This window comes from Phyllopteryx taeniolatus, chromosome 14 (assembly GCF_024500385.1).
Source record: "Phyllopteryx taeniolatus isolate TA_2022b chromosome 14, UOR_Ptae_1.2, whole genome shotgun sequence".
NCBI classification, from domain to species: Eukaryota; Metazoa; Chordata; class Actinopteri; order Syngnathiformes; family Syngnathidae; genus Phyllopteryx; species Phyllopteryx taeniolatus.
Window position 1 is genome coordinate 3,698,013 of NC_084515.1, and position 25,128 is coordinate 3,723,140.

At 41.2% G+C, this 25,128-nt stretch overlaps 2 protein-coding genes and 3 non-coding genes across 12 annotated transcripts; 1 reads left to right on the forward strand and 4 right to left on the reverse strand.

Annotated features, from left to right (window-relative positions):
* The first annotated feature begins 2,304 nt into the window (after positions 1-2,304).
* On the forward strand, positions 2,305-12,480 carry b3gnt5b (UDP-GlcNAc:betaGal beta-1,3-N-acetylglucosaminyltransferase 5b). Of its 6 annotated transcripts, none has more exons than XM_061798267.1 (3): positions 2,305-2,471; positions 5,631-6,852; positions 12,044-12,480. In XM_061798267.1, exons 2-3 carry the CDS (start codon positions 5,836-5,838, stop codon positions 12,092-12,094), a joined length of 1,068 nt encoding a protein of 355 aa, XP_061654251.1. In that variant the 5' UTR covers positions 2,305-2,471; positions 5,631-5,835; the 3' UTR covers positions 12,095-12,480. The 6 variants fall into 6 exon arrangements, with proteins under 6 accessions (XP_061654251.1, XP_061654247.1, XP_061654249.1 ...); XM_061798263.1 differs by adding an exon at positions 2,558-2,743 and having other exon boundaries at positions 5,631-12,476; XM_061798265.1 differs by adding an exon at positions 2,558-2,743 and having other exon boundaries at positions 5,706-12,476.
* Positions 12,481-14,222: 1,742 nt separating this feature from the next.
* Positions 14,223-23,827, reverse strand: eif4a2 (eukaryotic translation initiation factor 4A2). Of its 3 annotated transcripts, none has more exons than XM_061797617.1 (11): positions 23,703-23,827; positions 21,298-21,343; positions 21,092-21,224; positions 18,155-18,294; positions 17,602-17,770; positions 17,407-17,516; positions 16,760-16,903; positions 16,272-16,409; positions 15,700-15,789; positions 15,064-15,143; positions 14,223-14,779 (listed from the first exon to the last, which is right to left on the reverse strand). In XM_061797617.1, the coding sequence occupies exons 1-11, from the start codon at positions 23,729-23,731 to the stop codon at positions 14,773-14,775; spliced, it is 1,086 nt and encodes a 361-aa protein (XP_061653601.1). In that variant the 5' UTR covers positions 23,732-23,827; the 3' UTR covers positions 14,223-14,772. The 3 variants fall into 3 exon arrangements, with proteins under 3 accessions (XP_061653601.1, XP_061653599.1, XP_061653600.1); XM_061797615.1 differs by having other exon boundaries at positions 14,223-14,994; positions 23,703-23,821; XM_061797616.1 differs by lacking the exon at positions 23,703-23,827 and adding an exon at positions 21,441-21,547 and having other exon boundaries at positions 14,223-14,994.
* On the reverse strand, positions 16,530-16,714 carry LOC133489588 (small nucleolar RNA SNORA81). Its single transcript, XR_009791985.1, has one exon. It is a non-coding gene; the product is annotated as a small nucleolar RNA SNORA81 (small nucleolar RNA).
* LOC133489590 (small nucleolar RNA SNORD2) lies at positions 17,847-17,919 on the reverse strand. The gene has a single exon (XR_009791987.1). It is a non-coding gene; the product is annotated as a small nucleolar RNA SNORD2 (small nucleolar RNA).
* Positions 20,978-21,049, reverse strand: LOC133489589 (small nucleolar RNA SNORD2). Its single transcript, XR_009791986.1, has one exon. It is a non-coding gene; the product is annotated as a small nucleolar RNA SNORD2 (small nucleolar RNA).
* Positions 23,828-25,128: the final 1,301 nt, after the last annotated feature.

The window sequence follows — 25,128 nt, forward strand, 5'->3', positions numbered from 1 at the left end:
TTTTTTTTTAATGCATCTCAAGATTCAAATTAACTTTGCTGGTTGCATTTCTTAACCGAAGAGCACTGACGTCCGTATTATTGGGAAGCTTTTATTTTGAAGGTGGCTTTCGCCGCGAGTTGGCGACCTATTACCGTAATGCCTAGTATGAACAAAATTAGGGGCGGCTGGCTTGACTGCTACTTTACGAGTGGAGGCTGGTTTGACCGCAGTGTTTGACTCTATGTGCCCTGCGATTGACCTGCATTTACGTCCATCAGTCCATTCTCTTAACCGATTCTCCTCACTAGGGTCGTGGGCGTGCTGCAGCCTATCCCAGCTGTCCACCCTGAACTGGTCGCCAGCCAATCGCAGGGCACATAGAAATAAACAACCATTCACATTTCAAGTAACCTACCACGCATGTTTTGGGGATGTGGGAGGAAACCGGAGTACCCGGAGAAAACCCACCCAGGTCCGGGGAGAACGTGCAAACTCCACGCAGGTGAGGCCGGATTTGAACCCGGGTCCTCAGAATTGTGAGGCAGATGTGCTAACCAGTCGCCCACCGTGACACATACAGGTGAAAAGAAATTGTAATGACATGAAACATACACGCTCACTAGTAAAAACGCCACACCGAAATGACCTAAAAAACCAGAGGCCTGGCACGAAGCATCAAAGGAGGAAACAGCATCTCAAGGATCCCTCTACTCTAAGGCACTCCCAAAGGCCGCGGACACGGACTACCAGCATGGAGCCCCCAGTGCAGCGGCACAAAGAACCCGCACACACAGAACCGGGGACCCCATGAGACGAAACTACGGCGCAGAGGCCTCCATCTGGGGAAACACGAAAACAATAGAATTGATGTAGAAGAAATGATCCAAAAGAAATGATCTGGGGAAAAAAACAGGAAAGACGCAAACTTTTAGGCGAAAATGACATAAATAACATACCAAGAAATATAACCAATGATCAAAATATAAATAACAGACCTAAAAATATAAAAGCTGAACTAAACAAAGCATAAATAATGACCTAAGACAATAAAAGCAGGAAGTAAAAATAAAAGCTAAGATGAATCAAAATTATAAATATTTTGTTAAAAACTTAGTGAGGATCAGCGGTACAGAACATGGATGGATGAATGGATAGTTAAAAATTAAATTAAAAAGGTAGGCCTTGAGCCTGTTCTTAAAAACAAGAACATTCTCTGCAGCTCTGAGGTTCTCCGGCAGGCTTTGTAATGCTTTTTGTTTTGTGGTTAGTTTGACAGTAAACTCCAACTGGTAGTGGCAATCAAGCCTCTTTTATATCAAACTGCTGCTTGTTCTGAAGTGAGTAGAGCTGCGCACAGCACTCGTACCTCAAGTTTTGGCTCATAACTCCAAGCAAAAACTTGTATCTCAAAAAAGTTCGGACACTCGTATTTCAAGGCACCACTGTACAGGAATAAAGTCCGATTTTTTCTGGAAAAAAAGCTGCATGTTTTTTTTTATTTTTATTTTTTTTTAGAGAATATAGAATGCCAAACACTGTGCCATGATAGATCAACAGGTGTGCCGTGAGAAATTATCCAATTTTACGTAATTGGTCAGAATGCACCGGTGCCTTGAGATACGAGTGACCCGACTCACAGGTTTTTCAAGATACGAGCCGTCATTGAGCACATTTTTTGCTTTATTTGTGAGTGCAAACTTGAGATACAAGTGATAAATTCACTTGTTAAAACATAACTTTCATAACGTTGACTTAATAATCATTCATAATATTAAGACTTGGTTGGAAAACTTACTTTATTTTGTAAGATTAAATTTTTTTATCCCAAAATAACTCCATCTGGTCTTGTTGAGATTACATCTTTTGTTTCTTGAAAAAGTACAACTTTATTCTGATAACATTACAACTTTATTTACTCGGCGCTACACTGCGGCGGTTTGACAGCAAATCATTACGTGTATCAGAAAAAAAGAAAGCTCTTTGTTCACAATTACCAGTTATTGTGTGTTTTTTTTAATTTTATGTACCAACATTAGTAGTGGTATCAGTACTCAGTATCCGTATCGGTGAGTAATCAAAAGTGAATACTCGGACTGGTATCGGTCAGAAAAAAGTGGCATCGAACATCCCTAGTAGTTGTTTATTTGGCGTTCAGACTATGAGGGATTGGAAAAATATCTCCCCTGTGAGGGCTCCCTGGACCAAAAAGTTTTGACAACTGGATTAGACTTAATTGCGCTTGCTGCATTGACGGAAAAACTCCACCCCCATCCACACCCAGAGTGAGGAAGCAAGAGTTGAGAGTGAGAGAGAGAACGAGAACGAGAGGTGGGCAACATTTTTGCCTGCTCAGTCAACACACTCCACACAGACAGACAAGACAGCAAGTCAGAACAAAATAGATGAAGGAAAACTAAAGAGCAAACTTGAACTTGATGAAATACAGTTGACTTGGTGGAAAAAGGGGGACCGTTAAAGCCACTCTTGGGGTGAGTCTGCAGTGATGGTGTGCCTTCTATTTATACAAATGGTGACTTTGGAAGTATGTGGTGAACATTCCCTGTGCTTGTTTTAGATGCAGCTTAAACACTTGGAATGTTGTTCTCCAGTAGAGCTGCTGTATTTTTTTATATTTTAACACAAACACACCGTAGTAATAGTTGAGTCACAGTGGGCCAGGCAACACCCTCAGTAAACAGTCTAGCCTGGCTGTAACCACAAGTTCGTTAGTTGGATTTGTCAACCGGACTGCGAGGATGAGGTAAGAGCAGTTTCTTTTTGTCCTGTAGCATACTGTGTGGTCCTTGTGTGTTCATAAGTTCGCTGATGGATGTCTCATTGTTATTATTGGGAAGGGCAGTAGAGTGCAAACAAGGTTGATGATGGTGGTTGGGTTTCTCATTACCCTCAGTAAAGAGAGCCAATTTGAGCCAGTGACCCCATTATGCACCACGCATCCAGTGGTGCTGTTTAAAAAGCTCTCAGGGTGCGCTGGGAGTCCCAGGCCCCTCAGGCTCCATTATGATCTGCCCCCTTGCAGGTTTGAGTGCAGGAAGCAGACTATTCTCACCCATTGCATTGTGCAGCGCAGCTATTCTGATGCTGCCCATTGTGTCCCCCACGCTTTTCCACGGCTCTCAGCGCTTTCACCGGGTCGTCCACTTACATTTGCTGTGTTGGCTTTTTGCATTCAGATACCAATGTCTGCCAAAGGCCCCCTTCACCCTAACCCTTCCTGCAGCTAACTGGATTACTGTTGCATACAAGCGTGCTTTCACGTCTCAGCAGACTCACGGCCTGCCGCAAACCGGGCCGAACGCTGCTAAACTTGACAATCATGAGCAAATTACAGTCACCAACCAACATTCGCACACCTGGCAATTGATCCTCGCACACATGCTAACTCACGACAACAGAAAACTGCGTCCCCTGGTGTTCTTATTCAGAAACATTTAAATGCATCACATATACATAACAGTATATAACGTATTTTTTTTTATTGCTTTAGACTTAGGACTTGCTTGGCTAAAACTTCAACTTGATATTCATGAGATTCTACTTGATCTAGACTTGACTTGACAAGTCTTGCCTGTTTATATTTGAAAATCTTTATTTTCAAGATAGTTTAGCTACTATTTGTTTTGTGTTTGAATGAACAGTTTTTGCGTGTAGTGCGCTAACCTGGCCACCCCCCTGTATGCGATGATGCGGAGTGCAGAGGCCCCCTCATAAAACAGGTATCAGGGAGGGAGCACCTAAGATGATTAAACTTGCATTCAAGGATTATGTTTTTGATAAAATTGGGAAAAAGAGAGTGACATCATGACTAGCTTTGTAACTCAAAGGTAAGAGATACAACAAGTACGACATCGGTCACATTAAATCCCACAATGACAAGTAAGCTACGCGCTTCTCAGTTTAGCAAACGGGTAGTTGGTCAAACATTATCTAAGCATTATGTTGGTTATGCGTTAAATTGAGGTGACAATAGAGACTCTTTTGGAACCATTAAAAATTGGGTGGTTGTAAATGCGTTACTCCAACCAACTAACGCGAGTACAAGTACGAAGTACAAAGTAGCTCAAGACTGAGCACGATTGTATGACCTGATTTACAGTGTAACTTGTTAACTCAAGGAATTATTTGACTTTCTTCATTTTTTGCCGCAGTATCTTATAAGACTTGAGACTTACTTCGGACTTTCCGATATCGGACTTACTCTCACCTCTGGTTCTTATTGGTACTGGTTGTGACCGACTCAGCAGCCAAGGTGCAGTCCTGATCCGGTGCAGACCAAGTTTATTACCCGTGTTCATGAACCTGAAATCTTGCCTGTGGACTGTTAGAGCAGCTACTATCAACTACTTTGGTCTTACTGGGGCAGTAATGGCTGAGCAGTCAACTGGGAAACACTACGGTATTTTTACATACAAGTGGCAAAAGTACTCACACTCCTTACTTGCATAGTGCTCGCACTGAGATGAAAAAAATTCTCTGGATACGCTAACAAAACAATGTGCTCCCATAGCTTTGCTAACATTGTGAACTGACTAATGACAAATGCTGAATTTGCTAATGATAACAACAACAAAAAATACACCTTAACCGTATGTTTTTTTTTTTTTTTTTAAATGAGACAGATTTTTATATTAATTTTTTTTTGCCCAATGTGACGTGTATCTGATTTTGTCATGTCAATGTGAACACCACAATTCAGATTTTTTTCAAATCTGACCCAGGCCTCTTTTGTATGTGTATATAAATCGGATATGTATCCGATGCAAGTGCAATCTGGACGCTCACGTTGTGCTCATGCGACATATGCGCCGTCAAAAGACGACAAACATCAGAATTGTTCAACAAAACAGACACGCACAAAAGCAACGGCGGACAAAGGAGCAGTGGCGAAAAGATTCTTTAGAACTGATAAATAGAAAATGTTGACTAAGGTTGCACAAAATTCTTGAAATTGCGAGGGGCCATACTTACTTACATAAACACGGTGCCTCGTGTTTGTGCGCATGTCTGTTATGTCACAAACTCATTCCGTCCATAGTAGAAGTCGCATTTGTTTTTGTAATGTGAACGACTACATAAAAAGGTTGGATTTAACAAAAAATCCGAATTGGGCATCATGCCCTGCAGTGTGCATGTAGCCTAATCGTTCATAGGTGAGAATGTGTGAATGTTTGTTTGTCTCTAGGCGTATGTGCCCTGTGATTGGCTGGCGACCAGTCCAGGGTGTAGCCCGCCTCTCGCCCAAAGATAGCTGGGATAGGCTCCAGTTCACCTGCAGCCCTATTGAGGATAACTGGTTTGAAGACGCCAAGATCTCAACCACGGGTGACTTTATCCGTCTGTGTCTTTTTTACGTCACGGAGGTTGAAAACAGTACCAAACCCATTTTGACAAAGTAAGCAGTAAAAAGTACAGTTTTCAAATGTAGGAATTCAAAGTGAAAAGTCATCCTAAAAATGCAGACTCAAGTAAATTCCAGACACCTAAAATTCTACTTAAGTGCAGTCCCAAAGTATTTGTCCTTCGTCACTGTTTTCACATGTTGACAAACCCCATTGAATATTCAATAACTTCCTCTATATGTTTGGCTACAGTGTTGTCACCACAGTGAATATGCTTTCCTTCCTCAGATGAAGATGAATGACTGGCTGCTAAGTGGCTTGGAGTGCCTGAGTAATTCTTCTGTAATGGACAATGTTTCCCAGCAGACCCAGTGACTCCCATCACCACCTAGAATGGAAGACCCGCTGAGTGCTGCACTGAGGTGCCACAGTAACACAGCTCCAAGTGTTCGCAACCCACCCCGCCGCTTCACTACCCCAACCAAGTGACAAGATGCTTTGGAGATTCAGCCGTTTATGGAAGAGGCAGTGCGTCCGGCTGATAACCACCTGCTTGGTGCTTTCGGTGGTCACAGTTTGGTGGGACAACGGCATGGTGAACCACGTCAAGTCCTACTCATATCGCCTCCTGGTGAACCGCTTCAGCTACATCAACAAGAGCCTCACCATCACGCGAGAGCAGGCCCAGAGCTTCCGGAACTTCCGCAACCTGCTGGATCACCCGGATAAATGTGCTGGCCAAGACGTCCTCCTCCTGCTCTTTGTCAAAACGTCCCCGGTGAACACCGCCAGACGCGAGAACATCAGATCCACTTGGGGTAATGAGACCTTCATCTTGGACTCACTGGGAGTGACGGTTAAGGTGGTGTTCGCGTTAGGCGCACCCCTCGGACCCAACGGCACGGACGCTATTATTCAAAGGCAGCTCTTCCGAGAGGACCGTCGCCATGGCGATTTGATCCAGCAGGACTTTTTGGACTCCTTCCACAACTTGACCAAGAAACTGATCATGCAGTTTCATTGGATGCACAGGTGCTGCGCTCACGCTCGCTTCCTCATGACGGCGGACGACGACGTCTTCGTTCACGTGCCTAACTTGGTGGCGTACCTGCAGGATGCCAGACACAAGGGTGTCACCGACTTCTGGGTGGGCCGGGTCCACAGGGGGGCGCCGCCAAACCGCAGTAAGGACAGTAAGTACTACGTACCTCTTGAGATGTACCAGTGGATGTCGTACCCGGACTACACGCCCGGGGCGGGCTACGTGGTGTCCGGCGACGTGGCGAGCAAGATCTACCACGCTACTCTGACACTGAACGCCACGCTTTACATAGATGATGTGTTCATGGGCATCTGCGCCAAGGCTGTCGGCGTGTCACCGCAGGAGCATTTGTATTTCTCAGGGGAGGGAAAGGCACCTGACCACCTGTGTATCTATAACCAGATGATTACCTCACATGGCCACGTGGAGGACCTCCAAGGCCTATGGAAGGTGGCAACGCACCCGCAGGTGAAAGAGAGGACGTCTGGACTTCTAGGCAGGCTGTATTGCACGGCTGTGAAGATCTCTCTGCTTTGTCGATACCATCTCAACGGCTACCCTTGTATAGCCGCTTTTTATTGAGGCCGTGATCATGTGAGGATCATTTAGGAATACAGTGGTACCTTGAGTTACAAATTACCCAACTTGCGAGTTTTTCGTGACATGAGCCACCACTCGGCTGATTTTTTGCTTTGACTTGTGAGCAAAAATTGAAGATACGAGCAGTAGATGGTGGCAGCAAATTCAACTCACCTTACAACAAGAGGCAGTTTGGCAGCTAAGTGAATATTTCTTCAAAAAAGCGATTTATTGCCACTCCCAGTCGAAGTTGACCGTGAAACTATACATAAAATAGAATCACGTTGTGTATTTAAAACAACCACATACTGTAAATTTGTCTTACAAAAGTCCCCTAGCTTAATGCTCACGCACAATGCAAAATGCCATAGACAGGCTAACAAATAGCATTAGTCCCTTAGTTGTGAAACTTTTCTTCGCTTGTGTTTGCATGGTGGCAAAAGGGTGCACACCGGAAGGAGCACAAGGGGAAAGATGAGAAGTTGAGATATGAGTGTTTTGGGTTACAAGCGTGGTCATGGAACCAGTTAAACTCGTAAGTCACAAGTGCCCCGATTTCTGAGTTTTTTTAGTTAGGATCAATTTTTTGCATTGTGTTGCAAGGAAAAATTAGAGTTACAGACAAGCTTCTGATAGGCCGCCACTCAGGTGAAGTGGGGAAAAAAATGAAATAAATAAATACATTTTAAAAGTCCATTGCCGAAGCACTTTCAGCTGTTTATTGAATGGGATGAACAGTGCACCGGTAATGTAGTGTCGGGTTTGATTCCCGGTCCGTGCCCCAGTACCCAGCCACTGGCAGTCCCAAAACCTGATTTAAAAAAAAAAAAAAAAAACAGCAGGTTATGTCAGGATGGGGCATCGAGCGCAAAAAGGTGCCAAACAAATCATGCGAGTGACTCGTTGTGGCGAGCCGAAAGTCACAACAACAACAATAAATGGGACAAGCAGTCAAACACACAAATAGACAATGAGAACACTCGCAAGCAGCTATGACAGACCAAAAGTCACATCGAGAGGCTCACTGAGACTAATCAGCCATGTTCCTGACTTCACTCAGTAGGCCACGCCCCCTCAAAGGCACACAGCTCAGGCATACAGTTGTTATGACTTCCGGCTTGTCCCAATGTGCAGGAATTACGCTTTTTAAAACCAGTTTTGTTTTGACATTCTCTTAAATACATTTTTATACAATACTGTACTATGTTTCTTTATTCCAATCACATTAAAAATGGTGGCGGTTTTAGGGGTGGGGGTTGGAAAGGATTAATGGAATCATTTCAATGGGGAATATTGATTGGATATGCAAGTAAATTGAGTAACGAATTAAATTCATAAGTCAAGATACCACTGTATAACATCGGTCCTTTCAGTCAAACACTCATGTCTGGAATGGAGATGACTTGACATTGGAGTTTCTGTTACTGTTAATCAGAGGTGACAAAAGTACTCAGACTCTGTACTTAAATAGAAGTACAGATACTCTGGTATAAGTAGAAGTACTTTAGTGATTTGACTCCCTTAAGTAAAAGATCTCAAGACTCTGAAGTTTACTTAAGTACAAAAGTAAAACATCCTTTTTACTGTCAATTATATACAATATCTGTTTTGATAACTTGCCACGATTAATTTTTTCTTTCCTAAACCAAGAACAAGCGTAGGCTTTCATGCTATCAAAACAACATGTTCCCATAGCTTTGCTATCATTGTGAACTGACAAAAAAAAATAATAATTCAAAAATGCCTAATTCGCTCATTATTACAACTGGAAAAAAAAATACACCTTACCTGTATGTATGTGTTTTTTACATTAGCCGTAGAATTTTTCAACGAAAGAAGATGGCGGGTTTTCGGCTGACATAAGACACAATGCATTTTCCATGAATACCTCTAGTAGCCAACCAAATCAAACAATGCTTGTAAATAAGGCCATGGATGGTAGGATTGTAACGATACGCCAAAGTTAAGATTTGATTCATATCGCGCTATCAGTATTAAACGTACAAAAACACACCTAAACCAGTTGGGAGAGGCTTGCTGAAGAAATGTTTAGTCAATCTAGCCTTGTGTTTTATTTTCCTCTTTAAAAGAATACAAATATGAATAGAGTTTGGTAGCACCGTGGATTGAACACACAAACTCTGGGAGTTGGAAGGCGTGTCGCAGTTTTACAATTTCAAAGATGACACAGGTCCGTGTCTTAAGACTATCGTGATTTTGGGTTTTGATACTGTATCGTTACAACCCTAATGGATGGGAGATAGCTTGTTTCCCCGAATATATTGCTGTTGTCGTTAATACTCCCTGGTTGACGTTTGTCTGTGTCACTTCTGTCCCTGTTTTCTTCTGTCTTAGAAGTCCGGAGATCTAAATCAATCAAGAGCTCAAATGCAGTTGACTTTACCTCTCTCACTTATATCTTTTTCATCTTGTCTGCTGAGGTTGAACAGAGCCTTTTTTGACAAAGTAAGGCGTAGAAAGTGGAGATATTTGTGTTCAAAAGTAAGGAGTAAAAGTTAAAAAAAAGTTTTCAGAAAAAATTAATTCCTGAAAAATCCACTGTAGTACCGCAATGAAGTATTTGAACAAGGTGACTAATTACTCACATGACTGACATGAACTCTGTTACTGAGCTCTGGTCTGTTGTTTTTAAATCTTGACAGAAGTGAGACAAATTGGGAGATTAACCACATCCATCTGACTTCAAATGTTTCTCAATCACTCATCCTGCCTGCTAAAAATATAAAAATTTTGAAGAAGCTGAGGACTTAATTCGATATTTTCTTGGATAGAGGTGCTGTTTCTTGACTGAAGTCAACTAAAATGACTTCTCAAATGATTGACTGCAAAGCAGAAGTGGCGAGTGACTTTTGTGTTCCTGATTATGAATCCAAAGCATCAACAATCTAATGCGTCCAAAAATATCTGCATGGCTTCGTATAAAATTCCACACAGAGAAGGAAAATGTCGAATTTGACTGATAATCCAAGCAGTTTGTGGACTGAAATAAAACAAATTGTCATGAAATGGCCAACTTTTCTATTTAATGAGTTGTTTGATTTGACAAATAGCAGAATGTATACATTGATTAAAAACATGAAAACTAATTCCTAACAACCTAAATCTAATTTTGCAAATTAGTATGATGCGTTACAGTTTAACACCACCGCAGAGTACAAACACAATAAATGTTTACAATTCAGTTTCAATCCAAAATTAGCCTTTATTAAAAAGCAGAATATCAGCTTCAACTAATCTGTGTAGGTGACCAGTGTGTTTACACTTCTGTAAACTCATTAGAGGGCAGCAAGTTCCAGTGGGTACGGAAAGTATTCAGACCACCTTATTTTTTTCACTCTTTTTTTATATTGCAGCCATTTGCTAAAATCATTTAAGTTAATTTGTTCCACATTAATATACACACAGCACCCCATATTGACAGAAACAAAACGGAATTGTTGAAATTTTTTGCAGATTTATTAAAAAAGAAAAACTGAAATATCACACAGCCGTAAGTATTCAGATCCTTTGCTCAGTATTTAGTAGAAGCACCCTTTTGAGCTAATACAGCCATGAGTCTTTTGGGAGTTTTTCACACCTGGATTTGGGGATCATCTGCCATTCCTCCTTGCAGATCCTCTCCAGTTCTGTCAGGTTGGATGGTGAACGTTGGTGGACAGCCATTTTCTGGTCTTTCCAGAGATGATCAATTGGGTTTAAGTCAGGGCTCTGGCTGGGCCATTCAAGAACAGACACAGAGTTGTTCTGAAGCCACTCCGTTATTTTAGCTGTGTGCTTCAGGTCATTGTCTTGTTGGACGGTGAACCAGTCTGAGGTCCTGAGCACCCTGGAGAAGGTTTTTGTCCAGGATATCTCTGTACTTGGCCGCATTCATCTTTCCTCCGATTGCAACCAGTCCTCCCTGTAGCTGAAAAACACCCCCATAGAATGTTGCTGTCACCACCATGCTTCACTGTTGGGACTGTATTGGACAGGTGATGAGCTTTGCCTTTCTCCACGCATGCCATTTAGAATTAAGGCCAAAAGGTTCTATCTTGGTCTCATCAGACCAGAGAATCTTATTTCTCACCATCTTGGGAGTCCTTGATGTGTTTTTTTTTAGCAAAGTCCATGCGAGCTTTCATGTGTCTTGCACTGAGGAGAGGCTTCCGTCGGGCCCCTCTGCCATAAAGCCCTGACTGGTGGAGGGCTGCAGTGATTGTTGACTTTCTGGAACTTTCTCCCATCTCCCGACTGCATCTCTGGAGGTCAACCACAGTGATCTTTGGGTTCTTCTTTACCTCTCTCACCAAGGGTCTTCTCCCCCGATTGCTCATTTTGGCCGGACGGCCAGCTCTAGGAAGGGTTCTGGTCATCCCAAATGTCTTCCATTTAAGGATTATGGAGGTCACTGTGCTCTTAGGAACCTTTTTTGTAACCTTGGCCAGATCTGTGCCTTGCTACAATTCTGTCTCTGAGCTCTTCAGGCAGTTCCTTTGACCTCATGGTTCTCATTTGCTCTGACATGCAGTGTGAGCTGTTAGGTCTTATATAGACAGGGGTGTGGCTTTCCTAATCAAGTCCAATCACTAGAATCAAACATAGGTGGACTCCAATGAAGGTGGAGAACCATTTTAAAGATGATCAGAAGAAATGGACAGCGCCCGAGTTAAATATGAGTGTCACAGCAAAGGGTCTGAATATTTATGGCTGTGTGATATTTCAGTTTTTCTTTTTTAATAAATCAGCAGAAATCTCAACAATTACGTGTTTTTCTGTCAATATGTGGTGCTGCGTGTCCATTAATGAGGGAAAGAAATTAACTTAAATGATTTTAACAAATGGCTGCACTATAACAAAGAGTGAAAAATTTAAGGGGGTCTGAAAACTTTCCTTACCCACTCTATTTCTGTCAATAATCCCTCATAGATACTTCATCATGGCTCTTTATGTAATATATCTGTTGCATTGATTTAGCATTCCCCTGGAGATTTTTTTATAATTTCTCATTTAATGTATTATAATAATAATCTTTTTTTATTTGACATGGTATGTTAAACACTGTATATTGACCTGGCAGTGCCATAAGGGACCAAGAGGCGGGCCGGAATGCCATTGTGAAAGAAGCTAATCTTCACTCCCTCCTCTGGGGAGTCGGTAACACAACTGCAAACACCTTGAGACCACCAACATACCGCTTGGGACCACAATGGAGGAGCTGCAGGACTTGTTTATAGAGAAATATATTTTAATTGGAAAAGAAAAAATATTTTTTTCCATCTTATTATTTGTTTTATGTTCGATCCTTATGTACAACACTTTGTTACAGCTGTGGTTGTTGTTGTTTTTAAAGTGCTCTAGATATAAAGTTGCTTTTTTTGCTTTCTGGGATTTTCCAATAAACACAGTTTGAAAATAAAAAACTGTTTTCAATAATTAAACAAGGTAGGTCAGATTAACCGCAACCCCAGTTTTCTCCGGACACTCCGGTTTCCTCCCAGATCCCAAAAACATGCATTAATTGGAGACTCTAAATTGCCTGTAGGTGTGAATGTGAATGGTTGTTTGTTTGTATGTACTCTGCGATTGGCTGGCAACCAGTTCAGGGTGTACCCCGCCTCCTGCCTTATGATAGCTGGGATAGCACGCCCACGAACCTAGTGAGGAGAAGCGGCTCAGAAAATGGCTGGATGGATGAATACAATGAGTACTTAAAAAAAAAAGGAATATTAAAAATATTTTGGCTATTCTCTAGGTCTATTAAGGAAGAAATAAGTTGTTTATAAGTTCACCTTTTGATGTGAGTAATAGACAACTCTGTTGGAAATCTACTATTTACAGTATAACAATTACACAAAAACAGAAATGAAGACAAACTATCACGCAATGTTTTTTTTTAGTCTCACCTGCACCTTGCTGACTTTAGAAAAAAAAAAAAAATAAAAAGCCTACATCTATAGAAAAGCAGACATTTGCTAACAGTGTTTCATAAAGTGTCAACTAGCATTTAACTAGTTTTAACACACGTAGTTATGGCAATGAAAGCCGCCTGATGGTGCCAGCTTTTTTTTTTTTTAAACTGAAAATAAACACCACACTGCAAAAACTCAAAATCTTAAAATATTTTTTTTAGATAATTCTCACTTGTTTCAAGCTGTTTACTTGAAATAAGTAGACGAAAGGTTCCCCAGGAGTAATTTTTTTTAAAACGTTTAACACTGACTTTTTTTTTTTTTTTTTTTTTTTTTTTTACGTGACGCGTCTAATCTGAATTACTTTTGACTAGAAATAAAATATTCTTGGTAAGATTTTGACTTTTTGCAGGGCATGTCAACTTTATTTTTTTTGCCCCATACGCTTACAAAAAACGTAGGAACACACCCTATTTTGGCACAAGATACTTCACGGAGACATTTTATATCATATCAGGTACACTGGGCAAAAACTCTTTGCTATTCAATTAGCTAGTGATAGCGCCAAGTGCTTAATTAGCTTACTAGCTACGCATTACAAGCCCCTGTCGAGTACATACACAGAGGAGGAGGCATTGAAGCGTCGCCGTGTGGTTAACTGTCACTTTATAGATTTTGTTAGTGTTGTAAATCAAGCAATAGTTGGTCATTATTTTTAAATCAATGCTAGTGGTATCACCACAGAACATTTTTCATAAAAACAAAACACGAAAATATCTGTTTCAAATTAGAGGACTAATTCATAGGGTAGGCTACAATACAGCTGGGCTCACCAGTCTCAAGCCTGTATATTTATTTTGGGGGTGGCGGGGGGGTTTAATAAACTGTTCATTATATTCTGCAACTGTCTTGTACATTGTGTAGTATTCAAGAGGGGAAAAAAAATGCCACTTGCAGTTTACACTGTATTTACACAATGCATAGCCTTAATTTTACATTAAAGATTTAAAAAGAAAAAAAAGAAAAATTTGGCCACTCTCTCCAACAGAAGAGAAAAGTGTTTTGTACGCAAACTATAAACTGTTATTGCACAGTGTTACCCCATTCTATCGGAATGTATAACTGTCCTTTCGGGTTGCAGTGTTGCTTGTTTATTTACGTTCCGGGTGGCTGTGGCTCAGTTGCTCGAGCGGATACTCCAATGACAGGAGGGCCATCGGTTTGGATCCCAGCTCAGACTGTCTGAACCCCTTTTTGCTTACAGTATTTGATTACGCATTTGAATGCCGAAAGTAGTCTGTGATGTTACTGGCATCGCCGGTGAATTATAACCTCAAGGACAACAACTGTAGCTTTAACAGCAAATTTCATTTATTAAGACATTCATACAATTTGAGAGGAGAAATGAAAAGTAGTACAGGGGAGGTGTGCATATACCTAAAAATGCTAATATAATCTATCATGAGTAAAACACCATCAAACTATGGCCAAACTGAGAAATCCTGACAGCAAGATAGATGAAAACGATACATTTAAATAGATTCACAAAAAAGCAAATATAAAAACTACTATAATATATAATACTGTGACAAGTGCCTCTGGTAAGCAAGCTCGCAACACATCGCAGATGTTAGCATAACAGAATTTGCAGACTTTATACAGCACTTATACCTTTTAGTCCACAGGTAGGTTACTAAATGGTGGAGCACATCGAATACATGCATTATAATCGAACATGAAAAGAAATGCCTGAAAAGGACCACAATTACAGACCCCATGGCTTTGTAGCTTCAACCAGCCAAAACCACGAAGGTTCAAAGTCTACAACTGTCCAAGAGGGACTACCATACAAATCCCCTGGCGGAAATATTCTGATCCAAGGTTTAGCATCGCTCCCTCACCCCCTGGAATAATAAGCACAATGAAAGTGTACAGTCAATTATCACTGCGTTTTATAAAGGAAAACCAAAAGGCTCAAATGAGGTCAGCCACATTCATGGGCATCTCCTCCACTGTAGTATTGTAAAACGTCTCAATGTCGCGCAGAATCCTCTTGTCCTCTTCAGTAACAAAGTTAATAGCAACTCCCTTTCTGCCAAACCGGCCCCCACGACCAATTCTGGACAGGGGCAAAAGGTCAGGGTTCACATCAGGAGCATGTTCAACTCCCATCTCCAAGTAAACTTACCTGTGAATGTAGTTCTCTCGGTTGGTAGGAAGGTCATAGTTGATGACTAGGGACACTTGTTGCACATCGATCCCCCGAGCCTTGGAGAACAATTAGCAATTAAAAAAAATAAAATCCCTATTTGAGGGTTAAAGTCCTGAATGTCGCTCGTGTATAAGTAACAGATTCCTACGTCAGAGGAAGCCATTGTGGAGCACGAGCCCCAATCTCCCAAAAGTTCACACTGCCGGGTCATTGCAAGACTTCCACAGAATTTTTTTAAACTTTTGGGATTTACACAATTATTCATCCAGCAACCTCTATTTCAATGATTCCCAACCACTGTACCACAGCAAATTTTCATTTTTAAATTATCAGCCTCACTTTAAATTGGTCCAAAAAGGTACTGTGTTTATGTTCATTCTATGCCAGTGACAAATAAATGCTTTTCCACTAGATGGCAGAAGGTAGAATTGTGTGACCCACCGGTTGCCCATCAATCCATACATACAGTCCAACAGAATACTAGTTGGTCTTCAAATCAAACAGGCTCACAACTCACAAAGGAAATAAAGAATATTCCCTTTTTTCATACATTTAAGATTTGTTTGGTAGTGTGCCGTGAGACTTTTCAACACTGCTCCATTTGATACTAACCAGCAGATCAGTAGTGATCAACACTCTGCTTGAGCCAGACCTAAACTCCCTCATAATGACATCACGCTCCTTCTGGTCCATATCACCATGCTGTGGAGAGAAAAATGAAGAGTTCCTGTTCAGTTGCAGCTGCACCATCAAGACTACTAAAGCACAGGTGGGCAAAACCTTTTAGCTCAAGGGGTCAGGCGGTCTGTGGCCAGAAGGTCGCCCAGGGATGTTGTAAAAATAGCTCAGTGACAGACATTTACTAGGATTGTTGTAGAAACAGTTATACAAGTAGCATTTATTTTTTAAGTAACATTGTACATTTATCAGTTTCCTACCTTATTAAACCATTGTTGAGTTATAGTGAGAACTCATTAACATGTTTTTACATAGATGAATACCATTAACAACAAGCAATTTGAGAAAATTAGTTATGTCTGCAGTGTGTCTCAAACTCGTGGCCCTTCTCATTAATCAATACCCATGAAGTTATCTCCCAGTTTCAAGAAGTTTGGTGACCCCTGATGCAAATGAGGGATTTAAGCCGTGGGCCCACCCCTGGACTTAACGGTCCCTGATCCTACCAGGGCAGAAACTGTGAAGTCTCTAGAATGCATCTTCTCAGTCAGCCAGTCCACTTTTCTTCTAGTGTTGAGGAAGATCACAGCCTGTGTAATAGTCAGAGTCTCGTAGAGGTCACACAGGGTGTCCAGCTTCCACTCCTATAAGTCACACGCACAAAAAAATTAAATTAAAAAAATTAACCCAAAAAAAAAAAAACATTCAGTTACGTCGACAAAGTCAACTGGTCAAGCGCAATAAAGTCCTTGACGAAAAAGCCCTGATGTACCACAGCATCTTGAGACAATGGACAGCAGACATTAAGAAAGAGGTCCCTCCACGCCTCATTTCCGAAACTGTGGCTTTAATCTCCTTCCCTGGTGTACCCGTGCTTACACATCCGCATCGGCTGAGCCCCAGGAGGCTCAGCTTCTGCAGTTTGAGCAGGGTGCTTTAGAGAGAAGGCGAGTATAAAATTTTAAAAAAATCTCTCCTCCGAATGCAGACCCACCTCCCGCTCCACATTTATGTAGAACTGCTTAATACCCTCAAGGGTAAGCTCTTCTTTCTTCACCAGGATGCGGATGGGGTCTCGCATGAACTTCTTAGTCACCTCAAGCACGTCTATAGGCATGGTGGCAGATAGCAGCACAACCTAGAGGAAAAAAAAAAAATTACGCACATCTTAGCCTCATAGCAACCAAGAAAGGCTAACTAACAACTCAAAAACAAAATTCCCTTTTCAAAAGGGAAAATGGACCAAGCCATGAATAGTGAAAAAACGAGTAATTAACGCCTTCCTAAAAAGCTTGTCCTATTTTAATAAAGCTGAAATTATAAATATTCCACAAACTAAGATACAAAATACTGTAAGCATTTGAAATGCTATTGAGTGTCTTCCCAAGTGTTTTAGAATAAACCATTAGTATAGAAAATAATCATTAAAAGCACATCATATATTTGCAATTTTTTTGTTATTTTTGCAAGTGACCAAGTTTGAGTAAACTGGACAAGGTTTAACCACATTTAATTTTTGGCAGTGAGTCACCATCATCAAGGAAAAGGGAGGGGGGAAGAAAAAACAAAAAAACAAAAAAAAAAAAACAATCAATAAACACCTCTAATGCAAGAAGACTTACTTTCTTATGAAAGTCTTACCTGAATGTTTGTACTCAGTTTCTGGAAGATCTCATATATCTGATCTTTGAAACCTCGACTCAACATCTCATCAGCTTCATCCAGAACAAACATCTTGATGCATTTTGGGGCTATAAACGAATGCAGCGTTATGAGAACATTTGGCCACAGCCTCGATCAAGCTCATTAGAATAAAGTTTGAGGAGTCACACTCACACAGATGTCTCCTGTTGAGCATGTCATACACTCGACCCGGTGTGCCAACAACTATGTGCGGGGCCTCGGCCTGAAGCTTCTGGATCTCACTGCGGAGATTGGTCCCTCCAATGCAGGCGTGGCAGGTTGCCCCCATATAGTCACCAAGAGCCAGAATGACCTTCTGAATCTAAAGAGAGGGAGAGCATAGGACATGCACACCAGCTCAGTCACACGGCAGAACTGCAGCACAATTAGTCAAACTGGAGTGATCGGTGTGTCAAGAGCTCCCAACATGAAGAGTCAGTCCCGAAAGAATGGTATGCCATCATGTCACCCAGTTATTTACATCAACAATCTCCCAAAAGAAAGAAGGAAGTTAAGCCAGATCACCTTTTAGACCAGTGCAGTCATGGACGGAGACTACACCAAATCTTAGGGGTATAAATTTCACATTTGCAGCATTTAGACAAGTCTTTAAAGAACGGTACCTTTTGGGTCTGAATAGTGTCCTCAATGTGCTGCCTAGGTCTGAGACACTGCTGAGGTATTCATGACCTCAGGAACAGCATACCTGCTGAGCCAGCTCTCTGGTGGGAGCCAAGACCAGAGCCTGTGTCTCCTTCTGTTCTATGTCCAGCTGCTGCAAGATAGAGATGGCAAACGTGGCCGTCTTGCCAGTGCCTGACTGGGCTTGAGCAATGACATCATAGCCTAATGGCAAAATGGCACAGAATTATTCAGGGCCAGATGACAAACAATAAAGGCAGTCATTTGTCAATACTTTTAAGTCTGATTCCCAACCACTATACCACAGCACATTGAAAATGATCAAATTATTTCATTAGATGGCAGGAAGTACTTAATAGAATTAACCTGTCCATCCACACAACAGAATAAAAACTGTTACAACCAGTAAGGCCCAGATTTCACACAAAGCACATTTGTTAGCAAATGGAGAAAAGATCATTTCAGAATAGTCATTGTTGGGCAGAAACCTACATCTAAATTTGGTCAATTTCATACTTCAACAAATCGCTTGTCAGTCCCCACATTGTAGGTGTATTTCCCCCCTCTTCAAATTATTTAGCATTCTCAACCGTGAGCAAATCTCTTAATCTTACTGGAAACAAACTGTCTTACTCTGCAGGAGCCTCACAGCATTACATCTCAAGATCGAAATTCACAATGTGCAAAATTACAATATATTCAAGTGAGCCCACTTTGTTAAACTTGGACAGCTGTAATGCTTCGGCACATAAGGGATTGGTCAGCCACATAGGTAAATTTGCGTGCATATTAATTTCCACCTAACACAGACTCGCCAATCACCTTTATTTTAATTTTTAAGTTTCATCACTCATGGCTCTTAGACCCAGGGTCCGACGCCAAGCCTTTTTGAGTAGGGGCCCGACAAGGCAAGTTGTCGTGGCCCTGTCAGAACTTGTACTGGCCCTGTCTATTCATATGTTAAGTTTTAGTGATTTTTTTTCATATTTAGTGTCTTTATACTGTATTATTTAAGGTCCTCTAAGAAATTATCAGTGCAATGGCAATGACTCTGTACTAACCTCCCTAATAAAGGCATTGCAATTGCACAAATTAATGTTTCAATGACTAAATCAATTACAAAATTCTGAAAATATTTACTGAGCACTGACTTCCCAACAATGCTTTATCTTGTGTCTTGTTGTGCACACTATGTATAATTAGGGGTAATCCAATCAGTGTTTTATGCCACCGATTCCGGTACAGATGATCCATGAGACCTGCCGATACCGATCATATAGATTAGCTGTAACTTTTCCAATTTATTTATGGTGAGTACTATTGGTACTATATGAACTGACATGTTTGTTTGTGTATGCTTCGCAGGTCTGACGCACCTGCACAGTGTGAAGGGCACACTACACAAGGGCTGTGTGATTATGGAAAAAATTTTGCTTGATATTGAAATCATTGTTAATAAACAATTCATTTAAAAAATGTGCATTTATTCAACTACCAAAACAAAACTTTAAATAAAATAGAAAATAAATTTGTAACAAAATAAAAGAAAAATAAATGCATTCATGGCTAACAACGTGCCAATGCTTTTAGCCATGACTATATTGTCAATTATTGTTGTCCTCATTATCTTGGTATTTAGCAAATATAAATAATTTTGGTAATCATAATTGACCTAAAACAGTTAGTTTACTCCAATTTCATGTCAAAGTCAGGAAAATAGTGTCTTTTTATACAGTCAACTATGTGCTGTTCCTGCTGTGTGTGCCTTGCCCTCTGAGGGGCACTGTGGTGCGATGCATACATGGAGCTTTTCCCTTTTCTGTAAACTACAAAAGAGTAGCATAAGAAAGTCAGAATATAACATGAATTTGATTTTTTAACAGATTAGGAAGAATATACGTTTTGTGTGTGAATATTGTTTATTTGAAGGTAAATCCTTCCTGTGACACATTAGGATTCGCACAATTTCTAGGTAGGACACACCATGCTAAGTGTGGTAGCGTTAATGTTCCGACTAACTGGAAACCCATCCTAATCTTAACCTTCACTCATCCTAAACCACCTTAAACCCCAACCCTTTTTTTTGTACAAATGTGATACATATTTGGGATGGTCATCCTTACATTGTGTGGCCTGCCCTTCCCCCGACACAGGAGCCAATCATGTTGGAGTGGGGCATGTCCCGCCAAGAAACTGTGTGGGATCCCAGTAACACTCCCGTGACCAAATGCTAATACTAGCTAGCCTGTCAATAGGATTTTCCATTGAGTGTTAGCATTAATCTGACAATTTCTAAAACAATAAAAGTCTATTTAAATATAAAATGAGGGTAATCATTTTTTGTTGTAAGCTTAGTTTCAGAGTAAACTCCAACTGGGGGGGTGTCAATAAACATCTTAAAGCACACTCCGGGAGGGCAGATTAACATTATACAGCCTGCAAAGTACTGTACGTGGCTAGTGACGTTAGGTTCGGCTATCATTTTAAGGTTAATCTGAATGAGTGTCCATTTATCCAGCCAGGCAGTGCTGGCCGCAGTTTCTCCTTGCATCATCACAACATCCCATCTTGGACAGTGTGTTTTGGTGATAACAGAATTTCAGACAGACACTGAAAATGCAGTTTTGGGCTATTTTCAGCACGCGAAATTTTTCAGCGACTTAGAAATTTGTACTGGGCTGAGTGGGCCAGTGTCTATACGTACATAGGTATAGACACCACACCGGCGTCACGGCCCTGGGGCACCATAAATGTCGGTTGGGGCCTGAGATAGGATTCTACCAGGCAACAATATTTTTTTGTCATGTTTGGTGTGCGCTGAGAGACTTTTCCTCTACAAAAGTAAAATGTGCCTTGGCTCAATAAAGGTTGGGAAATCGTGACTATGGAGTGATCAGTGAGAAAAAGGTATCCCCATTAATGGGTAAGTCCCGAAAGATGGTAAAGCATCATTTCACTCAAATATACCAGAATTAATTGTTTTTTTAATGCATTACTGTACCTTTAATGCAAGGGATAATAGCCCTCTGTTGAATGGCTGAAGGCTTCTCAAAACCATATGCATAAATTCCCCGGAGAAGAGTCTCCTTCAGGTTCATATCATCAAAGTTGTCCGTAATGTCATTCCAATTGCTCTGAAAACAAAACTCAAATGAGCACAAAAGTGTTGGCACTTTGCGGCATTAACAGGTTGAAAAGTGTGAGTACCTCGATGACACCATCTGGCTCCATTCCATCTGGCCCAACATGGTCGCTGTGAAGAGGGGGGGGGGGGGGGGGGGAAAACAATTAAATTCAATTTTATTTCTATAGCGCTAATACATAATAGAAATTGTCTCAAGGTACTTTACATAATTGAGCAGGTCTAGAAGCATGCTCCTCACACCAAGAGGTCAACTGAACCCCACATGAGCAAGCACTAGGCCATGGAGGGAAAGGGGGGAAAAAAACTCACTCCAAGGACAATACCTTGAACAGACCTGAGAATCAGTGTGCGGCAACAGTCTGCCTCAACCTTTTGGCTCAGCTAGAGCAGAGACCCCGAAACAGGGCGGCATTTTTCAGGTATCTGTACTTAGTTGCCACCTCTGGGATGAATGTATTAGCATTACTAAACTGTACTAATTGTAGCAGAATTAAAAATAAATGTTTTGGGCTGCACTTGTGGAAGCACAGGAACCTACAACTAGAGGAATGTTGGCACATTTAATAGCTAAAGCTAGACACGTGCAAGATCACACCAAGGTGTAACCATGCAGTGGCAGATTTACCATTACGCAACCAGGAAATTGCCTCAATATTTCCAGACCTCCACTCCAAACATTGCATAAAAAATAGACCTCTTCTTCTATTTAAACCAATTATTTTAGCCCTAATTCACACACTTAATCTATGATCGTTTCAAATTCTTCCCCCCCTCCTTTCTCATGCAATGGATTATTCCATTTTATGCCCATGTGCAGATTTGACTCAGGAAGAGGGTGGACCAAAAAAAAAAAAAAAAAAACAAGTTGTGAAGAAAATGTAACAAAGAGGACGAGGGGAAAACAGTTTTTATTAAACTACCAGAGTTTTCAACCTTTTTCATGGTGATCCCAAATGTGCATAACAGACAAAAGCACAGGCCAGACGCTTTTGGCAGTAGTAGCACTGCGGTGCGCCAACGAATCGGCAGTAGAGATGAAGTTGAGTGACACGAGTGGCGCTTGTGTATGAATTTTTTATTTATTTATTTTTTTTAAGAATACATATGTGCCACCACTTAAACAGTTTGAGTAATAGTTGATTTGTGTAATAAAAATATCAATTTACATCCATCTCAGGAGGCTGCCATGTTGGGCAATATCCCCCTCTGCTGTCGACCAAAATTAACACCCCGGGAATAGCCAAAATTTTGTTCAACCCATGTCATCAACCCATAGTTATGGTGGTTATTGCTGCATACACAGGGAGTGCACTACCTGTTTTCCAGGTATGGTAATGTGACATTCGCAACGCAAGGGCAAGAGTAGTTGCAATGTTCATTTTGGTTAAGAGGAAAGGGTGATATTACCCAATATGCCAGCCGCCTGAGAAGGATGAATGAATCCATTTAATTACTTTTTCACAAACACAATATCAATCAGAACACAGTGTTTAGACTAGTGGGGGATGTACAATGTATTATGCAAAAAAATTCTTTAAAACAGTCAAAATTATCAACTACATCAACGATTAATGTTCTTAAAACAAGTAAAATTATTCAATAGTTAGATAATCCTCAAACAGGATTTTCAGGACTATCTAGCGCAGGAGAATTTTCTCAAATTCACACTTTTTAGCTGATAAACAATCTTTATAATCTTTGCAGTGCACGGATGTGGTGGGCCCCATGACTGGGTTTGCCTTGGGCCCCCAAAGAAGTCCGCCCCTGCTACCACGTGGTGCTGGGAAGCCTGCTCACTTATGTCGCAGTCGTGCTGGATGAACGTTAAATAGTAACGAAACTGCGGGGGACGATTAAAACTACGTCGTGTGCATTGATCGGCATACTTACGCCCTCAATGACACCATAATAAAAACGTCACGGGTAAATTCCACGAGCCGGGCCACAGGGTCGGTTGATGCACCCCCCCCCCCCCCCCCCAAAAAAAGTGCCGCTTATGCAACAGAGCAGGTTTGGGGCCCGGGCTTGGACTTCAAAGACAGACACTAATCAAGTCATATACATGCAGTCAAATTTCAACATGGAGCCCACGGTTCGATTACAGAGCCAACATGTCGGCCAGTTGGGCCTAGACTACTACTGTACCGTACCGTCAGCAGCAGACAATTTTACTGCAGTGAACTCGTTCGTTGCGTGGCCCGAACCGATAATACTGAAACCCAAGCAAAGATATATACCTTTATATATACACATATATGAAAGAAATTAATTATCCGCACAATTCTTAAAGCGAACACTAAAAAGCACACGTTTTCGAACGTGTAGCAGCTAACCGTTAGTTACCCGATTGCAATATCTGACTCCGGCCTAGGCTGCTCTTAAGTAATTTGACGAAATATAGAGCTAAAAACACACTTAAATACGCTTCGAAGAACCATTTTGATCGGTGCGTCTTTTTTACAATTACCTGTTGTAATCAGCAGAATCGTTAGACATGATACTTCTCCAAGCTCGGCATGCGACTGGAAAGATCGCTGATGGCAACGTCAGCTGCCTTTATGTGGCCGAACTACTTTCGCCTTTTGAACTCAATACCCGCTATCGTCCGACATATTGTCTATATTGTATGCATATTATTTCTCCACATCTTATTACAATATAATACCTATCCTTTAGTTGACATTGTGTCCTCGCATGAAGATAAATAACCGATATCCTATCTCACTACATTTATTAGCGGAAGGATTTTGCAGTAATAAAGAGTGCTGCGGCAGCTATAGTGCCCGTGAGAGGACAAACATGTGGCTCGAGGTTGCGTAAAAGCCAAAGGAGCGGTTGAATAGAACTATCCTTTGTATTACGAGGGACTAATCAAAATATATTTTTTATAATTATTTAAAATCTCCGGACAAGACAGAAATAACCGTGTCTATGTTATTTGTTTGTTGTTTTTTGGTATTTATTTACGTGTTTTTATTGACTTTAAAAAATGAATTTCGCCTCAGGTGGTTTTTAAGCTGCCAACTACGAACCAGTTAACCTTGCACCATGCATAGACTATACCCTATTCTTTTACTGGCCACCAGTCAGGGTTAGGGTTAGGATGGAGGATAGTTGATGAGCTAACCCTAGCTCCATCCTTGGGTTTCTCTGTGGCTCAATGAACGTGGTGCGGGAAAGGAGAAAGGTCGGAGACTGGTCACCCATTAGTCACAAATAGACAGATCCTTTAACCCCTAAAAATCATTGCCTGATCCTATTAAAAAAAAAAACTTTTACTTTTGAGCCCCTGAAAATGGGAATGACTTTCCTAATTGCAACCACCCTGTTTTCATGAAGCCTCTTCAGGCTTAAAGTCTACACTTCAATCACATCTGGGTTGTTTTATTTCAAAATTAATTGTGATGCAGTATGAAGTTTTCGTAATACTTCTGGACCAAACTGTATCATTACAACGCAAGTATTAGAGCTGTAATGATACACCAAGGTTAACATTCAATGTGTACCTCGATTTGTGACACACAGTTTGTTTCTTTTTAAATGAACTAATTGATATAATAGGCGGCACAGTGGACGACTGGTTAGCACATCTGCCTTGCAGTTCTGAGGGCCGGTATTCAAATCCCAGCCCCGCCTGTGTGTGCATGTTCTCCCCGTGCCTGCGTGGGTTTTCTCCGGGCACTCTGGTTTCCTCCCACATCCCAAAAACATGCATGGTAGGTTGATTGAAGACTCTAAATTGCCCGAATGTAAGTGCGAAGGGTTGTTTGCTTCTATGTGCCCTATGATTGGCTGGCGACCAGTTCAGGGTGTACCCTGCCTCTCGCCCGAAGATAGCTGGGATAAGCTTGCCCGCGACCCTAGTGAGGATAAGCGGTGCAGAAAATGGATGG

Bases quoted from the DNA above. Each gene is read 5' to 3' on its own strand.
- b3gnt5b (XM_061798263.1), top strand. From the start codon at position 5,836: ATGCTTTGGAGATTCAGCCGTTTATGGAAGAGGCAGTGCGTCCGGCTG.
- eif4a2 (XM_061797615.1), bottom strand. From the start codon at position 23,731: ATGTCTAACGATTCTGCTGATTACAACAG. The intron at 17,771-18,154 runs GTATGCTGTTCC...CCCTCTCTTTAG, and splicing joins CCAGAGAGCTGGCTCAGCAG to ATTCAGAAGGTCATTCTGGC. The intron at 16,904-17,406 runs GTAAGACTTTCA...TTTTTCCTCTAG, and splicing joins AACTGAGTACAAACATTCAG to GTTGTGCTGCTATCTGCCAC.